The following is a 20675-nucleotide window of genomic DNA, read 5'->3' as shown; positions in this document are numbered from 1 at the left end:
ACTCTTGATTGAGAACATGCTCCATAAGACTGGCCTACAGGCAAGTGTATAGACCATTGTCTTGGTTAATCATTGATGTGGGAGATCCCAGCCTACTGAGCCTGGTACCACCCCTCGGTAGGTGTTCTTGGAGTATATAAGAAAGCAGGCTGAGCAAACCATGAAGAGCAAGCCGTGTAAGCAGTCATTCGCGATGGATTCTGCTTCAGTTCCTGCCTGCAGGTTCCTGCCCTGTTCTGAGTTCCCATCCTGACTTTCCTCAGCAGTAGGCAGTAATATGGAAGCATATGCCAAATAAATCCTTTCCTCCCTAAGTTGCTTTTGGTCATGATGTTTTATCACAGCAACAGAAACCCTAACTAAGACAAAGATGAACTGCTAATCTAAAGGGAGTCAATACAATAATCCTAAAATGTCACCATTTAAATTCTACTCCTAAGTTAAAACCCATAAGTTTTTCCATTACTATGAATTGAATTGTTAATGTTGATGGGTCCTTGAAGCAATATTTAATGCTTAGTTTTATACCTTAAACTAGGGTATAAAAGTTAGGCACATATACCAACCTCAGGCCTATTTTAAGAACTAATAGGAACGCTACCATAATTTTAAAAAAATGCCTTTGAGAGATGGCTTGGTGGTTAAGGAGCGCTTTGCTTCTCTTCTGGAACATACAGGAACCCACAAGCATATGCATGTACACACACAAGCAGACAGACATTATGCACGTAAATTATAATAAAGTATTTGTAAGCATTTGGGAAATTCCACATGTAATTTATGTTTTCATTCATGAATTATGACTATAATTATAATTCCTGGGGTGTGCTAGAGGATAAATGGGTTTAGAAGTGAGAAGGGGACCAACAGCAACTGCCATGTTCTAAATATTGCTGTTAACTGTCTCATACTTTCATCCAGCAGCTGCATGGGAGCTGAACAGCTGGATTTACCTTGATAGACAGACAAACAGATAAACAGACAGACAGACAGACAGACACACACACACACACACACACACACACACACACACACACACACTTAACACAAATTACTAAATGGTCTTATTAATAAAAAACCCAGAGCCAGATATTGGGCTGAAAGATGAGAGATCAGAGGGATAAAACAAGCCAGCCATAAGTTCTTACTGCTAGGAAACTCTCAGCCCAAGAGCTACTTCCTGTATACTCATGCCTTACATACCTTTCTGTTCTACCATCTTACTTCCTCTTTCCGCCCAGCTCTGTCACTTCCTGTCTGTCTGTACAGACCTCCAGACCTCTATGGTTAGTGCTGGGATTGAAGACACGTGTTACCACATCTGGCTCTGTTCCCAGTGTGGCCTTGAACTCACAGAGATTCAGATGAATCTCTGCCTCCTAGATGCTAGGATTAAAGGCATATGCTACCACTATCTGACCTCTATGTTTAATATAGCAGCTGGCTTTTTCCTCTGATCCTCAGGCAAGCTTTATTTGTTAAAGCACAAATAAACTATCACCACCAATGGAATTCATTAGCTCCCTGCACTTTTAAATTGTTTAGTGTTTTTGTCAGAAGCCGTCAGTAAATCTGACCAAAATACATTTTATGTATGTATAAAATTTCAAAGGATTAAAAAATATTATTTTAAAAAGTGGATAAGTGGTCTTGAGTTCTAACAGTCTTACCTCTGATAACAAATTGAAAACAAATCAGAGTGTCATGTGTAAATTAGGAAATAAGACTAAAGTGGGGGGTGGTGGCTCAGCTTTGCTCCTTTCTGCATCTCCCAGGTCCTGTAAGGCCAGGGATGTCTAACCTTCTGACATTACAACATGATGCTGCCATCTGCAAATACACTGGATGCATTTCCACCTGCCCAAATCATGCAGCCCATAGGCCAGAGCATGGACAGGTTGGACAGTCCATAGAGGATGACTATGCTAAAATCATAGTTTGAAAAAATTAAACATTAAGATTTATTACTCTGTTCTAATATTTGTTAATCCATTAACTTATTCAATAAAAAGTTGTCGGGTCAAACATACAGTGCAGAGAAGAACTTTCTACCAGCGTGCTGGAGCCAGATAAGCCCATTTCAGAAAGCAGTAAGGTCTCAGGAGAAAATAAAAACATGTCAGTGAGGTTGGAAAGATAGAAATGGGGGTAAAAATCAGTGAACATGTTAGGAGTGGTGAAGACTGCAGGGGAAATGGGCAAAACTGGAGGAGCTCACAAAGAAAGCTGGGCATTTTATAAATGTAACCTTAAGATGATGTATGCATTGAAGAGTCGACTGTCTTTTGATTTATCCTTGCTGGGATGGACGCACACAACTTGTTCTTTCCCGAGGAGGCAGAGGTGGTAGCCAGCACATGTAAGGGCTAGTCATTTTCAGTCGGATATCACCACGTGTTCAAATCTCAGGCATGCTGCATACTCAGGGGAGGTTGAACTACTATATAACCTCTGTTCCTCTTAATCCCTCTAAAACTGAGAGTGCTAATAACTACCTCATCACCTCATCTTTAGATGGTTCTGCACCCCCTGGAGCAGATCCTGTCACATCCTGTCTTGTAATTACCAAGAGCCAAAAATATGGACATTTTATGATATTTTTATTTTTTAATTATGATATAATATAATTACATAATTTTATGCCTTCTCTTTCCTCCCTCCAAACACTCCTGTACAGTCCCCCTAACCACCTTTCTCTCTCTCTCTAATTTTATTTTTTGACAATTAACAAAAAGAGACTGAGCTTTTAAAATGTTTAAAGTTTTAAAGACTGGAACTTTGAAAAGTTGAAATACTTATATTGTCATTTTATTACCAATATGACATCTAGAGGACTACTACCAGAAATGAAAGACTATGGTGTAATGGTGTTTGTTTATTATATTTGTTTGTCAAGTTGACAAGCTGTAGAATGTGCTGGTCGGGTTTTGTTGACTTGACACAAACATAGACGTGCCTGGAAAGGGGGACTCTTGATTGAGAACATGCTCCATAAGACTGGCCTACAGGCAAGTGTATAGACCATTGTCATAATTAATGATTGACATGGGAGATCCCAGCCCACTGAGCCTGGTACCACCCCTCGGTAGGTGTTCTTGGAGTATATAAGAAAGCAGGCTGAGCAAACCATGAAGAGCGAGCCATGTAAGCAGTGATCCTTGATGGATTCTGCTTCAGTTCCTGCCTGCAGGTTCCTGCCCTGCTTTAATAATTGTTAATTGTTTAAAAGCTTGACTCTTTTTTGTTAATTGTTACATTTATGCATATGTATACATACATATTCCTAGATATAAATAAACCTACTCAGTATGCAGAATGCTATTTCTAAGTACAAGATTTCAAGGATGATCACTTGATCATGTGCTTTTGTACATGTGATCATGTAAATTTATGATTTCCTTGTTTTCTTTTTTGTCATATATGTCGGGATATATGTAATTAAGCAGATCAAAGTTATCATACCATCCCAATCCAATATTGTTATTCTGCAGGATGGCAAGGCAAATATTCTTAACATCTGCTAAAATCAGATTGGAAGAAATGTTACAGGCAAAGAGAGTGACCAACTAAAGCTCAACACAAATGCTTCAGCTACTTGTCGTTACCCAAATATAAATGCCATTTCCTGACAGGTGACTGAGTAATTTAAAAATAAATAAATAAGTCATTAAACCCAGGGTGCTCACCACTGCTCTGCCCTAACCAGCTCCTGGTGGAATTTATTTAAAAATAGCAACACTGGGGCTGGAGAGGTGGCTCAGCCATCCAGAGCACTGACTGTTCTTTCAGAGGACCTAGGTTTTGTTCCCAGCACCCACATGGCAGCTCACAGCCATCTGTAGTTCCAAAGGATCTGAAGTCTTCTTCTGGCATCAAATGCCACTGTGTGAACATTATGTACAGACATGCATTCAGGCAACACTCATGTATACGTGTGTGTGTGTGTGTGTGTGTGTGTGTGTGTGTGTGTGTGTGTGTGTGTAGTGGGTAGCCATTCCAGCTTTGATCTGGAAGTTCCAACCCCCATTGAGGTTTCGGTAACTATCACGCCTACAAGGCAGGGCCAAGAGAGGACCCTGAAGACCCGAGATCTGGATATGCTGGCTCTCTTGCTTCCTGCACCCTGGACGCAGGAGGTAGACCGAGCAAAGTTCTCCAGAGAACACCACCGGGTTGCACCACACTTTTCCCAGACCCTGCAACCTACCTATCCCTTCACTTGTATCCCATAAAATAAACCTCCCTTTTAACTACGTGGAGTGGCCTTAATAATGTCACCAGTGTGTGTGTGTGTGTGTGTGTGTGTGTGTGTGTGTGTGTGTGTGTGTGTAAAATAAAAAGAATAGCAATGCCATGATTGCATGGTTTCTGGGAGCACCAGTCTCAAGTGTATAGTTCTGTATGATTTAGTCATAGAGCTGATGTAAGCTAAGTACAGTCTCTATGCAGTCATGATGCAGCCTAGCAGTGCTGACAGCCCGTGTGCATCATGGTGAGATAGCATGATGAAAAGCTCACTTCCGTCACAAAAATGGAATCAACCACTTTAGAGGAACTATAAAAAGGAATTTGTATTTTTTCTATGCATATTTATTTTAAAGATTACTAAAACTTGCTGTGTAGGTGCTTTGGAGATATTTAAAATGTTTCCTGTGCATTTGTAATTTATACAATTGATGTTTTTACAAACCATGTCGGTGGTTCTCAACCTTCCTAATGCTGTGACCCTTTAATACAGTTCCTCATGTTGTGGTGACCACCACCCCCCATGATAAAATTATTTTCATTGCTACTTCATAACTGTAATTAGCTACTGCTACGAATCATAATGTAAATATCTGTGTTTTCCAATTGTCTTAGGTGACCCCTGTGAAAGAGCCATTTGACCCAGGGGGTTGTGGCCCACAGGTTGAGAATCACTGCCTTAAGTTCTAACACTGACATCCACATTACTTTTCCTAACGCCTGAGGGTGTATTGGCTTCTTGAACTTTTTGCTAAGGTGGAGTGTCCCTACAAATGAAGCTTATTTATAACTCCCCAGCCTTCTGCTGCTGTTTGTTAAAATGCCTGGGAAAGGTAAATATGTTTCAAAGACCTCAACGTTTTTTACAGTGTGTTCAAAACTGACCTTTATATTTTCATCTGTTGCACATAGAAACCATAAGCAAAATCACTAGTTGTGAGCATGTACAATCATAACCAGAATTGAAATCAATAGCAGTAAAGATTATGGCATGGGGATGGAGCTCAGATGGGAGCATGCTTGCTTAGCACCCACAAGGCTCTGGGTTGGATGCTCAGCACCTTAACACTGGGCTTAGTGGAGAATGGCTCCCATCCCAGGACTGAGGAGGTAAGGGCAAATGAATCAAAAGCTCAAGGTCATCCCTGATACTACCTGTCAAATCTGAGGTCACTCTGTCTGAAAGAAAGAAAAAGTAAGGAAGAGAGGGGAGGGGGGAAGGGAAGGGGGAAGAAAAGGAAAATCCATTATAGTAAAAGTTAGTAACATCTGCCATTTACTCCTCTTTTAGGATTTTCAATTATTTTTGTTACACTAATAAATTACCTGAGACTATGTACTTCATTAAGTAGTTTATCTGATTCTTAGTTTGTGGGCTCAGGGGTTGGTCTCGGACTTGACTTGGTCCAGGTTTTGTGGAGAAATGAGTGTTGAAAGGGTAAATTACCTGGAAAGAACTAAAGTCAAAACAAATAGAGCATCATTTTTTTCCCCTTAAGACAAACTTCCAAGATAGTTAACATGGGCCCTTGATGATTATCACATACAGTGACTTCCCCCAAAAGTCCCAATCTCAACAGTTCCATCACTTCCTAATATTGCCACCCAGGGGACCAAATCTCCGACATGAGACACCTTAGGAGACAATCACACCCAACCCATAGCCTCCCCATTCCTTCATCTTCAAGTGACAGCTTGTGTTTTGAGTTGCCCATAAGCCTTCTTACCTCAAAGCCCTCATGAGCTGGCCTAGGCCATTGAACCAAAAGATATTCAACAGGGACAAGAGATGATTTACCTTAAAATTATCATTTGTATATGTGTGTGCATATATGTATGTATGTGTTGTGTTAATAAATAAACAAGTGAAAATTTGAATTCTCCAGTCCCTACTTAGTCAAATATAGATACCTTATAGAACCATATGACCTATAATACAGTTCCGACTGGTTTTCAGTAAGCCGGTGTCCAGTAACACCATAAAGAAAATTTGGATGGCTTATTTATTACTTACTACAAAATGGAAAATAAATTAAACAAGTTTAAGTGGAAAGGAAATTACTATAGCATGGTAATTCAAATGGTGGCAGTTTGAGAACACTGAAAGAATATTTGCTTAGCACTCATTAGCCCTAGATTCAATGTCTAGTCCCCCAAAAAGTAAAAGTTAAATTACTAGTACCATTCTTCTCCATCTCCTCTTGACCTAGAATTGGGCAAGGAATGACCTTCTAACAAATTACATGCATCACTTTTTTAAAAGTATGATAAAAATTACTCTAGTGTGCCAAGGGCCGTGGGAGTATACAGCAGGTGACAACTAGTGTCTGACAAGTCGACCCACCGGATGTATAACTCCCTGATGGGGAGCCCCACTGGCCAAGCCGTGGGGTCACTGGCTGTGGAAACCAGCTGTTTTCTGTGTGTAACTTTCTTGAGTGCCGCCATTATACCTCCCTATAAGGACAGCTGTGAGGTGCTTTGTACAGCCCTTTGGTAGTGTGCTTTGCATCTCTGGGCACATGTTTAGGTGTGGATTTTTGTTTAAGCTGTATAATTCTGATGAACAGAAGTATTACCAGAATATTATTCTTTACTGACACAGGAAAGTAACAGTATTCTCAGTCTCAAAGACAGGCTTTTACACATTTTGCAAAGACCTTAGAACTAGTCCAATACAGACTAAACTGTCCCCACAGAATATACACAAAGACTAATTCCCAGGTGTTGTTTATTGCTAAATCAAGGCCAGGCTGTTTACATCAAAACACAATCCTTACAGTAGCTTCCTTTCTGCATGTACCCTGACCGCTCAATTCAGCCAGTTGTTAACTGTCTGGGACCCCTCACCAATTTAGAGCTACGTGCATGGGTCAATGTGACATTACTAGCCTAAGAGAAGCTATGTGACTTATCTTGTGTCTTGAGAATGGGTAGGGCCCTGAAAATGTAACTTTTAATTGTCCAGAGTTTGGCTGTGGAGCAGCAGCAGTGGTATGGAGACAGATGGCTGTGTAGAGCTATGTGAGAGCTGCTGCAGAATGTGAGTGAAGTGTGCGTGTGTGTGTGTGTGTGTGTGTGTGTGCGCACGCGTGTGTGTGTGTGCGCGCGCGCGCGTGTGTGTGCGCGCGCACGCTTGTTAGTCCATTCACTTTATTCTTCTCAGTCAATTCTATCTGCACAGTTTCTTTTCTGTTCTCATACTTAGCTCCTCTCAGTCCCTCCTGCTCTCAGTCCCTCCTGCTTTTCTCTCTTCATTCTACCTAGTTCTTTCCATCTCCGTCCTCATCTTTGTCCTCAATCAATCAGTTCTCTTCTTGCTGTTCTCTCATATCTATCCAGGTCTTTTCCATCTTCTCCCCCTTCTTTGTTCCCCTGAGTGTGTATATATAGATATAGATATAGATATAGATATAGATATAGATATAGATATAGATATAGATATGTGTGTGTGTGTGTGTATATATATATATATATATATATATATATATACATTCATTAACAACTTGTTAGTAAAACCTACAAAGTAAACTCAGGGATAAGTGGATAAGGGTTCTGATCAGAGTCACACTTGGCAAAGACTTGGTCATCTTAACTGGTGATTGACAACAGCTGTAGGTTGTAAAAAGCTCTGACTATCTCTTAAAGGGATAGCTACAAAGGTTACAAGGAAAGAAATTAAACCAATTAGAGATTTAAGAAAAAGGCAAAGAATGTGTGTACTATTTTATGTGATTAATAATATCCAGATATGGTTAGTCAGTTAACAGCCTGATAGTCACCTGAATCTCAGGACCTATATATAATTAGTCTACTGAGTCTAAAATACTGCATTCAAAACTGGTGTAGAATTAATACAAAGTGTTAATTGTTATTTGAATCAGGTGCTAGTGGAGGAAGCTTAGGGCAATGCAGGTGCTTTTGATATCTTGAAGGACTAAGACACACCAAGGCCAGACACCTGCACTATCACTTCTGGTTCACTGTAATTCCTCTAAAGAGTTTTGATCTAACAAGGCCAGGCACCTGCAATTCTGCTCTGTGAAAGTCCTACAAACACTCTTTGTCTGGCCAATATTTACCTTGTCAGTAGCTAAGGATGGAGAATAAGACCTCTAAGTGTCTACAGTCCACATGGAACAATAGATCTAGCATGAAGCATATTTTAGTATGTTTCTATTCAAAAAATTGTACAGTTAAATAAGAAACCATCTTCTAGACTAGCCACAATTATGTGTGCTCATAAGATTAAGATGCAATCATGGGATTACATGTACACATTACATGGAAATGCATGGTAAATGGGGAGAATCATAGCTGTTATCGCACAAGAAGTTTACAACAACAGACAGCCAATTCATTCAAAAGGCAGTAATTCCACAATGCCTTGTGTGATGGTTGCTCAAACCGAACCCTTAGTTCTAACAGGTTGACCTTCTGAACACTAGTTGTCACTGCTGTATACTCTCATGGACTTTTGCTACCAGTGGCTCTCAATAGAAAGAGTCAGAGACCATTTTTAAGATGAAATAAAAAAGAAAATGAACATCAGGAAGCATGTGTGTTTTCTTGTTTCCCCAGACATAGATAGATTAAAACTTATTCCTAATTACCCTCAGATAAAAGTTTCTGATCCCTCGATACTCTAAGGCATTCCTTTTATTACCCTGAGCAGATCGTGGGAGCTGGTCTTTCATGGTCCACATTACTAGTGGTTTTTGTTCTAATGAATAATCACCAATAAAGATATATCTTGCTTTCTAGGTAATACAGCTAAAGTGTACATTGAGATTCAAGATGAAAATGATCACCCCCCAGTGTTTCAGAAGAAATTCTACATTGGCGGTGTGTCTGAAGATGCAAGGATGTTTGCATCTGTGCTCAGAGTGAAGGTATGAGAAAAGAAACCCTGAAACTACACTGAGAGCAAAGAGCTCTGAGTTTTGCAGATATGTTACAGCCTCATCATTTGTATCAATAGCATTTATACACCTGTTAAAAACACAAAATTACTTTTGTTTGTTTGTTTGAGTTTTTGTTTTGTTTTTGAGACAGGGTTTCTTTGTGTAGCCTTGGCTATCCTGGAACTAGCTCTATAGACCAGGCTGGCCTTTAACTCACAAAGATCCACCTGTCTCTGCCTCCCTAGTGCTGGATGAAAGGCATGCACCACCACTGCCCGGCTAAAAGCATGAAATTCTTTAACTAGAGTTTGCATTAGTTTTATTTCTGTTGCTGGATAAAATACCCTGATGAAGGCAACCTAAGGAGAAAGGGTTATTTTGGATCTTCAGTCCAGAGAGGATAAACCCATCACGATGGGGACGTCTTGGCACCGGAAACAGGAGGTCTACCAGCACATTACCTCAGCAGTTCAGAACACTGAGTGGACAGGAAGTGGGACCAAGCTCTAACATCTCAGAGCCCACCCCAATTACACACTTCCTCTAGGAAGTCTCTACCTCCTAAAGGTTCCATAAGCTCCCCTAAAAAGCACCTCCCTCTGGGAACCAAGTCTTCAAACACATGAGCCTGTGGGGAACATTTCACATTCAAACATGATAGAAACATATACATTTTGTTATTCAAACTCAACACACTTTGTTTATATGAGGTGAACCACTAAGCAACTTAATATATTTTTACCAAAAATGGGGTCAAATTACTTATAATAGTCTACATAAAATGTTACAGTGTTTTACCCAGTATATATTTAGGGTTTTTTATTCATTTATTTGTTTGTTATGTGTTTATTTATTATTGTGTTTGTGTATACATGATTCCATGGCTGGGGGTCACATCATAGGTGGACAGATCAGAGGTCACATTTCTGGAGTCAGTTCTTTCCTTCCTGCTTTATTGGGGTTTGGAAGCTTGAACTTGGGTTTCCAGGTGTGTGCTGCAAGCCTCCTTACCTGCTAAGCCATCATGTCAGCCCTCTCTAGGGAGAGTTTCCATGCCTCCATTAGGATCACTTCAGAATAATTCCACAGAGTCTCAAAATGAAATTTCTAGTGACAGATATGGAAATCATCAATTTACAATGAAAATGATTGCCGTCTTACAATAACTTTTCAAATTTCAAGTGATGCTTCAATTAGCAAGAAATAACACTCCATAAACACTGCTAACTTTGGTACTTGACTAAAGGTTTATTTTAATCCCTTCATAGTCAGAAAAATTTTGCCAACTACTTATATAATTTACAGGCTGCACAAGTTTCAGATGGATGCTTTCGGTTTTAATCTACCATCCATAAGCATATCTAGAGACGGTTTAAATACTCTCACATGCTTTCAGTTGTTTTGTTAGTACACAGTACAATTTTTAATGGTTTCTTCTTATTAGGGCAAGAGTTAGATTCTTAGTTCATAGTAGATTATCAGTTATAGTTATTTTTCTGAAATCACCTTAACAACCGTTTTAACGGCTATACACAAAGTATACAAAGTCGTTTTGATCCCTGGCGAGCTCGGCTCTGGCATCCCTGTGCTCTGCTCATTAGGAGCTATCTTTCTTTCCCTTTAGCAGGACCTCCTTGATGAGTTTTGCGCTTCCATCCGCTTTCAGCACCTATCAAACACCTTCAGTAACCAAAAGAAATTTCAGCCAAGCCGACAATCAAATGTAAAGGCAATGCTCAGAGGGGAGGATAAACATCCCAGAGCCTCTGAGTTCCCACACAGACAGAGAAGTCTGTGTGGGAAACATTCATGAGAGGTCAAGCATTTCATGGAAATCAGTGTTTGATGGTGAGACATGCCCCCTGCAATGGTCAGAAACCTTGGAATGGGATGACTGAACAGAGATTGGCAGTGCACTGGTGGACAGACCTGATGAAGGAATTCACTTACGAGAGCACAGACTGCTCTGTGGACCTAAAGGGAGGAACCATTTCAAAAACTGAAAGAACATGTTTGTTTTTCTTTTCTGGAGGACACAGAAGATAACATTGGTGCAAAAGGGTAGATAGATCAGACAGGAGGGTATATAGATTCCCCTAGTGCAGGGCAGCAGGTGAGTCCAAAAGTCAGTAGAACAGCAGTAGGAGGCGAGGGATTGGTAAGCTAGTGGGAAAGTCTTTATTGGCCAACACAGTCGCCGCTCTTAGCCTGGAATGCAGGAAACTTCTATTTCCCGTTTTATCCCAGCAGGCATGAGTTAAAGCAGTTCTCAGTTCATACACGGGGTTGGAAAATAGTATTCAAAAGTAACCCTGAATTGGCGCCTACTCTCCTGGGAGGTTTGAGAAAAAGATGGTTTTAAAATGAGAAATCTCCTGGGATTATGATAGAGGCTTTTTAAGCCACTTGCTGTCGCATATTAGAGTAATGTCGGATTTCATCTACTATGAATAAAAGTTTTTTTTTTTAGTCTGCCATAAAACTCAAAATACTGAAAGTTAGACCTTTCCAAAGATGCTGCCAGTTAAAGAACAAAGGAGAAAAGAAAAGTGTCGCATAAAATAGAAATGACGGTACTTTGAAATACCAAGAAAGAAAGCTGTAGAGCCTTAGAATATGTAGCGTGGACTGGAGCTGATACTTAAAAATATGTTGCATGAAGATAACACAATAAGACAACTGATGGAATGAATTGCCCAGTATGTGTTGGGAAATAAGGAAGTTCTGAATCTGCTCTCTATTGGAGCATCTAATATGCTAACTGGCTTGCTAGGCGCTCATGCTTAAGAAGTAAGTGTACTCTTTTCCTACTGTGTGCTAAATACAGAAAACTAGCTTTCTTTAAAAAAAGAAAAAAAACGAATAACGTTCTGGTTAAGGAGACAAAAAGAAATAAGGATGGAGAGAGCAGCAGCCATTAACTCTGCATGGACATACCATCTAATGTAATCATACTGCGAGTTTATACTACACTGAGTAGAACACAATCGTCTGGAATAGAAGTGACGACAGCTTTAAGTGATTTGCCACAGAGGGACAGTTTAGAGGGTGTGTTTGGCTTCTACTTGCTTTGCTTGTCTAATTTTATTCAGGTGTCTATCCTCTTGGGATCCCATGTGTTAGGAGAGGCTGAGCCTCCTCTAAAAACTGGCTAGCCTAAGCCAAGCACACTTGTGCCTTTGTAAATGATGCCCTCGGACATGAGAGTCCTGCTGTGGGATGTACCTTCTGTACTTTCTGTACCTTTCTGTATGTACTGTGAATATGTGTTGCTACTATTGGTGAATAAAGAAGCTGTTTTGGCCCATGGTAAGGCAGGATAAGAGCCAGGTGGGAAATCCAAAAGAGATACAGGGATGTCAATCAAAAAGATAAATAAAAACTGGGAACAATCCATATGCCTGTCTACAAATGAACGAATGAGCAACTCTAGTCTACACATATGATGCAATATTATTCATCCCTAAAGGGGAGTAAAATCTTGGATGTAGTTTATCCTGGATAAACCCTGAGGATGTGATGCTCAATGAGATGGAATAGACCTACAGGAGATAACAGTGGTGTGATCCACTTACGTGAGGTATGTTAACTGGTTATGTGTGCTGCTGATTTGATGTTTCTATATATCTAAACTGTTTGACTTCTGGGTATACATTATTTGACTAAAATATATTTATTGCACTAAATATTTTCTTTGATATGTTTGTAGTAGATCTTTGGAATAAATGGACACTGAGTATTATTAAAATGTTCAACATGACTATAAGCTATACAGAATTTTGACTTTTAGATTACTGGGGCCTTAAGTCTAAAGAGAATGTTTAGGGGAATTAAAGGAAATGTCAGAAGAGGCATCAGGTCCCCTTGAACTAGAGTTACAGATGGTTGTGAGCCACAATGTAGGTGCTGGGAATCAAACCCAGGACATCTGGAAGAACAACAGGTCTCTGAGCCATCTTTCCAGCTTCATGTTAGGCATCTTTTAAGGAACATATGCATTAATTTCTGTTGGTAGACCAAAGTAGAAATGTACAACAAGGGTTGGCATGTATGCTCACAATTAATAGTTGATGTTACAGTGTTCTCCAAAGCCTTACACCAATTAATGTCTAAACTTTTAGCAGTGCCTGAGCACTCTGGTTGTTCCAAAAAAAAAATTCTGTCTATCCTTGATACCTTAGCCATTTGGTGGACATATAATGGTTTCTTATGGTTTATTCTAATTCTTTCGGATTAATGCAGATTACATGCATCTTTATACATCTAAAAATGTATTAGTATTGATGTTGTGGGAGTGACACAAGTGGATAGTGGGTGTGTGGTGGTCAGAGGACAACTTTGTGGAGTTGCTTCTTCCTTCCACCTTTTCATGGGTTCGGGGACTCAAACTCATGCGGACAGGCTAGTGGAGCCGGTGCCTTCATCCACCGAGCTGGCTCACCATCACACTTCCTAAGTTGCCAACAGCGTTTCATCCTCTTTGTGCAAAGCCTACTCCAGTGTCCTTGCAATTCTTCCTCTTGTGATGGCTGTCATTGACTTATGCACCCTACATTCTCCTTTACCCTCCCCCACCTTCTCCTGGATTTACCTCCCTTTCTCTCCCTGAAGCAACCCTCTTTCCCATTTCTCAGACCTGAGATTCCCTTCTCTATTGCTACCCAGCACCCTTATCCCAGCAATAGTTCTGTTTTGCGGGTTTCTGCTCTTATTCCAGGATGTATATTCACATCTGAAGATTTGGAGTTAAGATCCTCCAATAAGAGAGAATGTTGGATGTGTATCTTTGGGCTTGGGTGCCCTCCATCAATATGATCTTTTCTAGTCCCATCCATTTACCTGCAAAGTTCATGATTTTATTTTTCTTTATAGCAGAATAGTATTTTATAATGTATGTACCAAATTCTCATTATCCATTCTTCAGTTGTAGGACATTTAGGTTGTTTCCATTACTCGGCTATTGTAAATAAAGCAGAAATGAACATGGATGAGCAACTGTCTATTAAGTAGGATATCCAGTCCTTTGGGCATATGTAAGGCCTGGTATATCTTGATCATATGGGAGAATTATTTTTAGCATTTCCTGAATTCTCCACACTGATTTCCATTATAGGTGTACCAGTTTGCAATCCCAACAGTGGGTGAATGAGGGTGCTCACTCCCACATCTCCTCCAGAATTTGTTGTCAATTATTGCTTTGATCTTTGTCATTAACACTGGGGTAAGATGTAATCTCAAAGTTGTCTTGATTGGCATTTCTCTAATTGGTAAGGATGACAAACACTTTTTTTGAGATATTTCCTAGCCTTTTTTTTCTTCTTTCTTCTCCTCCTTCTCCTCCTTCTCCTCCTTCTCCTCCTTCCCCTTCTCCTCCTCCTCCTCCTCCTCCTCCTCCTCCTCCTCCTCCTCCCCCTCCCCCTCCTCCTCCTCCTCCTCCTCTTCTTCTTCTACTTCTTCTTCTTCAAACTCTCTATTCAGATCCAAGGGGGTCCTTTTTTAAACAACGTTCTCTGAGTTCTTTGTATATTCTGAGTATTAATCATCTGTCAAACGTATATCTGGCCAAGATCCTCTCCCATTCTGTGGTCTGCTCTTCACCGGGCTAATTATTTCTTTAGCTGTGTGAAAGCTTTTTAGCTTCATGAAGTCCCACTTGTCAATTGTTGGCCTTTTAAATTGGGCAAATGGAGTCCTTTTCAGGAAGTCCTTTCTGATACGCACATCATGTAGGGTACTGCCTATGTTTTCTTCTAGAATTTTCAGTGTTTCTGATTTCATATTTGGGTCTTTGACACATTTGGGGTTCGTTTTTGTACCATGTGATAAATGCAAGTCTTTTTTCATTCTTTTACATGTAGACATCCAGTTTTCCCAGCACCATTTGTTAAAGATGCTTTATTTCCTCCAGTGTATGTTTTTGGCGTCTTTGTCAAATATTAAGTGGCTGAAGTTACATGTGCTCACGTTTGTGTCTTCAGTTTTGTTCCATTGGTCTGCATGTCTATTTTTATGCCAGTATCACGTTGTTTTATTTGTTTATTTTATTTTGGTTTTTGTTTAGTATTTTTAACATAATTCTTTTTTGATTCTTTGGGAATTTCACATCATGCACCCCAATCCCACTCACCTCTGAGTCCCTCCATATCTACCCCTCACCCCTGCAGCATGCCCCAAAAAGAACCCCCCCTTGCCGGGCAGTGGTGGTGCACGCCTTTAATCCCAGCACTCAGAGGCAGAGCCAGGCGGATCTCTGTGAGTTCAAGGCCAGCCTGGGCTACAGACTGAGTTCCAGGAAAGGCGCAAAGCTACACAGAGAAACTCTGTCTCGAAAAACCAAAAAAAAAAAAAAAAAAAAAAAAAAGAACCCCTCCCCTCAAATTTTAATTAAAAACAAAAATCACCTCCCTTCTCCATCTTTCCAAAACTTCTTCATTCATCCTAGTGGCATCTGGAGCTGCTGAGGTGAGTCACAAAGTATACCCTTTTGTCCAATCAGCCCCACCTACAAAATGTTTATTGCAATGAACCATTGGTCTAGTTCAACACCTCTGGCACACGATCATCACTGGACCCTCAGCTAAACTCCTCTCCAGTATTCTGCAATTGCCTAAAGTCATGGAGATCCTGTGGATGAGTCCCTTCATGCACTCCGGCAGGTCATAGATGGGCTAGATGTTAAGGTGGACCAACCCAAGAGCCAGGATGTGAGTCTGAGTGGTAGCTGGGCAGGTCAGTCAGGGACTGCCCTCCTCAGGCAAGGGGCAGAGCCAGCTCTCCAAAGTCCATGTCATTGGGGCCGTCTCTCTTTAGTGCAGAGAGCCAGCTCACCAATGCTGGGGGGGCAGATACCCCAGGGCCAGTGAGGGGTAGCCAGCTCAGCACTGTCCTCAGATTTCAACACATATGGTTCCTATGACTCCTTGTGATCATATTGTTTTTGTTACTATTGCTCTGTAATATGTCTTAAAATATGGAATTATAATCCCTCCAGCATTGTCCTTTTGGCTCAGGATTATTTTGGCTCCCTGGGGTCTTTTATTGTTCCATGTGAATTTTAGGATTATTTTCTGTTTATGCAAAGAATAAAATAGAGATTTTGATTGGTATTGCATTTAATCTGTAAGTAGCTTTTGGCAAAGCGGCCATTTCACAATGTTAACTCTACCAATCCATGAGCATGGGATTCCTTTCCATTTTCTAATGTCTTTCTCTATGTATTTCTTCAGAGGTTAAAAGTTTTCATTGTAGAGGTCCTTCACTGTATGGGTTAGGTTTATTCCTAGAATTTTTTTAAGGCCATTGTGAATGGGAATGTGCCCATGATCTCCTTCTCTGTGTTGTTGTTGATGTACAGAAAAACTATTGGTTTGTGCAAGTTGATTCTGTATCCTGCCACATTGCAGAATTTATTTATTGTTTCTAGAAGTTTTCTGGTAGAATTTTTGGAGATCGCTAACATACAATATCATCTTGTCTGCAAATAGGAATTGTTCGACTTCTTCTTTCTCTATTTGTACCCTTTAAATTCCCTTCTCTTGCTTTATTGCTCCTGCCAGTACTTTCATCTTCAATGATGAAAGAGATTGAAGGTAATGGACATCCCTGTCTTGTTCCTGACTTCAGTTGGACTGCTTCAAACTTTGCCCATTTATGATGAGGTTACCTGTGGGTTTCTCATATATAGCTTTTAATGTGTTGTGATATGTTCCCTCTAGCCCTCCGTTCTCTAGGACTTTTATCATGAAGGATTTCACCAAAGGATTTTTCTTCATCTATTGAGATGATTATGTTATTTTTGTCTTTAAATCCATTTAAGTGGTTTATTACATTTATTGACTTGTGTATAGTGAACCATCCCTGCATTTCAAGGAAAAGGTAACTTGGTTATGGTGTACAATCTTTATGATATATGTCTATATTTTGGTGGGAAGTATTTTATTGATTATTTTTGAATCCATATTCACCAGAGATATCAGCCTATAATTTTCTATTGTTGTTTTTACCTGGTTTGGGCATCAGAGTAACACTGGATATGCATAAGTTTATAAGTGTTGCTTCTGTTTCTTTCTATCATTTTTTTCTTTTTATTTTTTAATAGTTCAAGAAGGACTGGCTGTATATCTTTGAATATCCCATAGAGTTCTGCCTGTTACTCTATCTGGTCCTGGATTTTTTAACTGGAAGGATTTTTATTACTATTTCAATCTCCTCATTTTTTAATGGGTCTGTTCAAGTTATTGATGTCTTGGTTTAATTTTGGTGGTTTGACTGCACCCAGAAATGTATCCATTTCTTTTTAAGTTTCCAGCTTAATGGAGTGCAGGTTTTTGAAATATTCCCTTATAACATTGTGAATTTCTTCTGTATTGTAATGTTTCCCTGTTCGTTTCTGATGTCGTTAATGTGGGTCCTTTTTTCCCTTTCATTAGTTAGGCAATGGGTCTGTCAGTTTTGTTTATCTTCTCAAAGAAACAATTCTTAGATTTGTTGATTTTTTTGTATTTTTTTTGTTTCTACTTTATTGATTTCTGCTCTGATTTTTTACTATTTCTTGCCACTGATTTGGTTTAGATTGGGTTTGTTCTTTTTTTTCTGACTTTTTGGGTTGCATCATTATTGCTCTGTTTAATTTTTTAAGCATGGGCAGTTAGAGCTATACATTGATCTTGTAGGACTGTCTTCAATGTGCCCCAGAGGTTTTGTTATGTTGCTTTTTCATTTTCATTTCCTTCTAGGAAGTTTTATTTTCTTTTGATATTTTCTTTGTTCTATTCATCATTAAGTAATGAGTTATTTAATCTTCATAGATTTGCTTATTTTCATAAGGTTTTTTTTTTGTCTGTCAATTTTAAGTTTTGTTGTACTGTGGTCAGATGGGATATAGGGAGTTATTTCAAACTTTTTGAACTTGTAAAGAATTGTTTTGTGTCCCACAAAGTGGTCTATTTTAGAAAGGATTCCATGCACTGCTAATTAGAATGTGTGTTCTTTGGTGTTTTTATAGAAAATTCTGTAGATATCTACCAATTCCATTTGATGTATGATGTCAATTAATTTTTATGTTTCTCTTTATTTTTGGTTCAGATGATCTGTCTCTTGGAGAAAGTAGGTATTGAAATCACTTACTCTTGATGGATTGACGTTAATCTGTGTCTTTAAATCCTGCAGTAGATTTTTTTAATGAAATTGGGAACTACAAAGTTTGGCGCATATATGTTTATGATAGTATTGTCTTCTTGGTTAACAGTTCCTTTGGTTAGAGGGAAGTGTCTATCTTTATCTCTTTAGATTAGTTTTAGATTAAAGTCTATTTTGTTGCCTATTAGTATAGAGATGCCTGCTCACTTCTTGGTCCCATTTGGTTGGAGTATTTTGTCCATCCTTTTACTACAAGGCAGTGCCAATCTTTAAAATTAAGGTGTGTTTCTTGTAAGCAGCAGACAAGTAGGGATTATTTTTTCATCCATTCAGTCAGTCTTTATCTTTTGATTGGAGGGTTAAGGTCCTTGATATTTAAGGTACCATTACTGAAATATGTGTTGATTGTGATCATTGTGTTGTTGATATTTGGAGTAGTTGTTGGTGTTCTCAGTGGTATTTTGTGTTTCAATAATTATGGCTTTATATTTCTTTCCACAATTTCTCTGCTATGCTCATTTCTTTCTTCAGTTTAAAAAATGCTTCACAGATATTCCTTAGATTTGCTTTGTTAAATACAAACATTTTTCAGCTGTTTATGTCATGGACAGTTTTTCTTTCTCCTTCAAACATGGCAAATAGTTCTGCTGGGTGTGTTATTTTATGTTGGCCATTAACATCTTTTTGGACTTGGAATGCACTGTTTCAGGCTCTTTTGGCTTCCAAAGTTTCATTGAGAAATCTATGTCATTCTGTTGTTTCCCTTTTTTTTCTCCTGCAGCTTTCTGCACACTTTCTTTGATATACCATGTAGATTTTCTTTTCTGGTCTTGTCTATTTTGTGTTCTATGTGCTTCTTGCCTTTATATGGATGAGTCTTTATTAGTTTGGGGAGATTTTCAACCATGATCTTGTTGAAGATCTGGTCTTTGCCACTGACTTGGGATTCCCCACCCTCACCTATGCCTATAATTCTAATGTTTGGGTTTTTTTTTTCATAGGGTCCCACATTTCCTGTGTGCCTCCTCACCGTGTGTGTGTGTGTGTGTGTGTGTGTGTGTGTGTGTGTGTGTGTATTTCTCATGTCCCGTGCTTTTTTGGTTTGTATCATCTATTTTACCTTGGAGACCTGATATTTGGTTTTCTCCTTGATTCTTCTACTTGTAAGGCTTCCCTTTGAGGTTTCTAGTTCAGTTTGCTGGGGTTTTTAATTCCATCTTCATTTCAGCTTGGCCTCCTCAATGTTTTTATCTCCTGGTTGTGTTCCGTTCTCAAGTCTTAGATTGTTTTATTCATTTCCATCATCCTTATATTTGAGTTTTCTTGGTCACCACTCAGGGATTTATTTCCTTAAGCTCTGTCTTTTTTTTTATTTCATTGGGCAGTTTCTTTGTATCTTCTTTGAGGAGGTTTATGATTGTTCCTTTAAATCCTGTAACCTACAGAGTTCATCTAGATAGTTGTATTTGCAAGTATGTCTACAGGACTGGTCAGCTTTAGAGAAAAGATACTGACTTGATCTTTCATAGTGTTGGTATGAGATCTAGGCATGTGGACTTCCTTTGTTGGTTCTGGGTTAATTATGAATAAAGCATTTTTTGTTTTGTTTTGTTTTTGGTTTTTCTTTTTTTTTTTTTTTTTTTTTTTTTTTTTTTTTTTTGGTTTTTCAAGACAGGGTTTCCCTGTGTAGCTTTGCGCCTTTCCTGGAAATCGCTTTGGAGACCAGGCTGGCCTCGAACTCACAGAGATTCGCCTGCCTCTGCCTCCCGAGAGCTGGGATTAAAGGCGTGAGCCACCACCGCCCGGCTTGTTATTGTTTTTTCGAGACAGGGTTTCTCTGTGTAGCTTTGCGCCTATCCTAGAACTCACTTGGTAGCCCAGGCTGGCTTCGAACTCATAGAGATCCGCCTGGCTCTGCCTCCCGAGTGCTGGGATTAAAGGCGTGCACCACCACCGCCCGGCGGATAAAGCATTTTGAGGAAGGAGAAAGATGTGAGGGTGGGTTGGGTCTACAGATTTGAAATGTTTTGGGTGGAATTAAGTCAGGTGGACAGACCAGACTGGGCTGGTATTCAGGATGTGCTTCCCGTTCCAAGCCTGGAGTATGGGAGTAGATAAGTCTGAGTACAAAGGCTGGATATGATGTGGGAGACATGGGAAAGTCCCCTGGTTGGGCTGATAGGTTGGGAGGATCCTGGCCCAATTTAGATCTCCTTTGCAATGAAGGCCAGACTAGGCGGGTCCACTGGTGTGTGAGTGCCAGGCTAAGCTGGTGAACTGAGGAAAAGGAATGGATGAGGAAGGAAGTCAGGTGTACTCACCAGGCTAGATCCCGAAGGCAGACCTGGGAATAAGTCTGTGTATGGAGTGGGGTGGTAGGTACAGGTA

General features: G+C 39.7%; 1 protein-coding gene across 9 annotated transcripts in view; it reads left to right on the top strand.

Annotated features, from left to right (window-relative positions):
* The window catches only part of Pcdh15 (protocadherin related 15), a 623956-nt gene that overhangs the window by 519445 nt on the left and 83836 nt on the right, over nucleotides 1-20675 (top strand). For all 9 annotated transcript variants that reach the window (XM_059244015.1, XM_059244010.1, XM_059244012.1 and 6 more), the window contains one exon: nucleotides 9010-9137. In XM_059244015.1, the coding sequence (XP_059099998.1) occupies nucleotides 9010-9137 (128 nt within the window). The remainder of the gene's footprint in view (nucleotides 1-9009; nucleotides 9138-20675) is intronic.

Source organism: Peromyscus eremicus, chromosome 16_21, assembly GCF_949786415.1.
Source record: "Peromyscus eremicus chromosome 16_21, PerEre_H2_v1, whole genome shotgun sequence".
Taxonomy (NCBI): domain Eukaryota; kingdom Metazoa; phylum Chordata; class Mammalia; order Rodentia; family Cricetidae; genus Peromyscus; species Peromyscus eremicus.
This window is presented reverse-complemented; position numbering and strand designations above follow the sequence as displayed.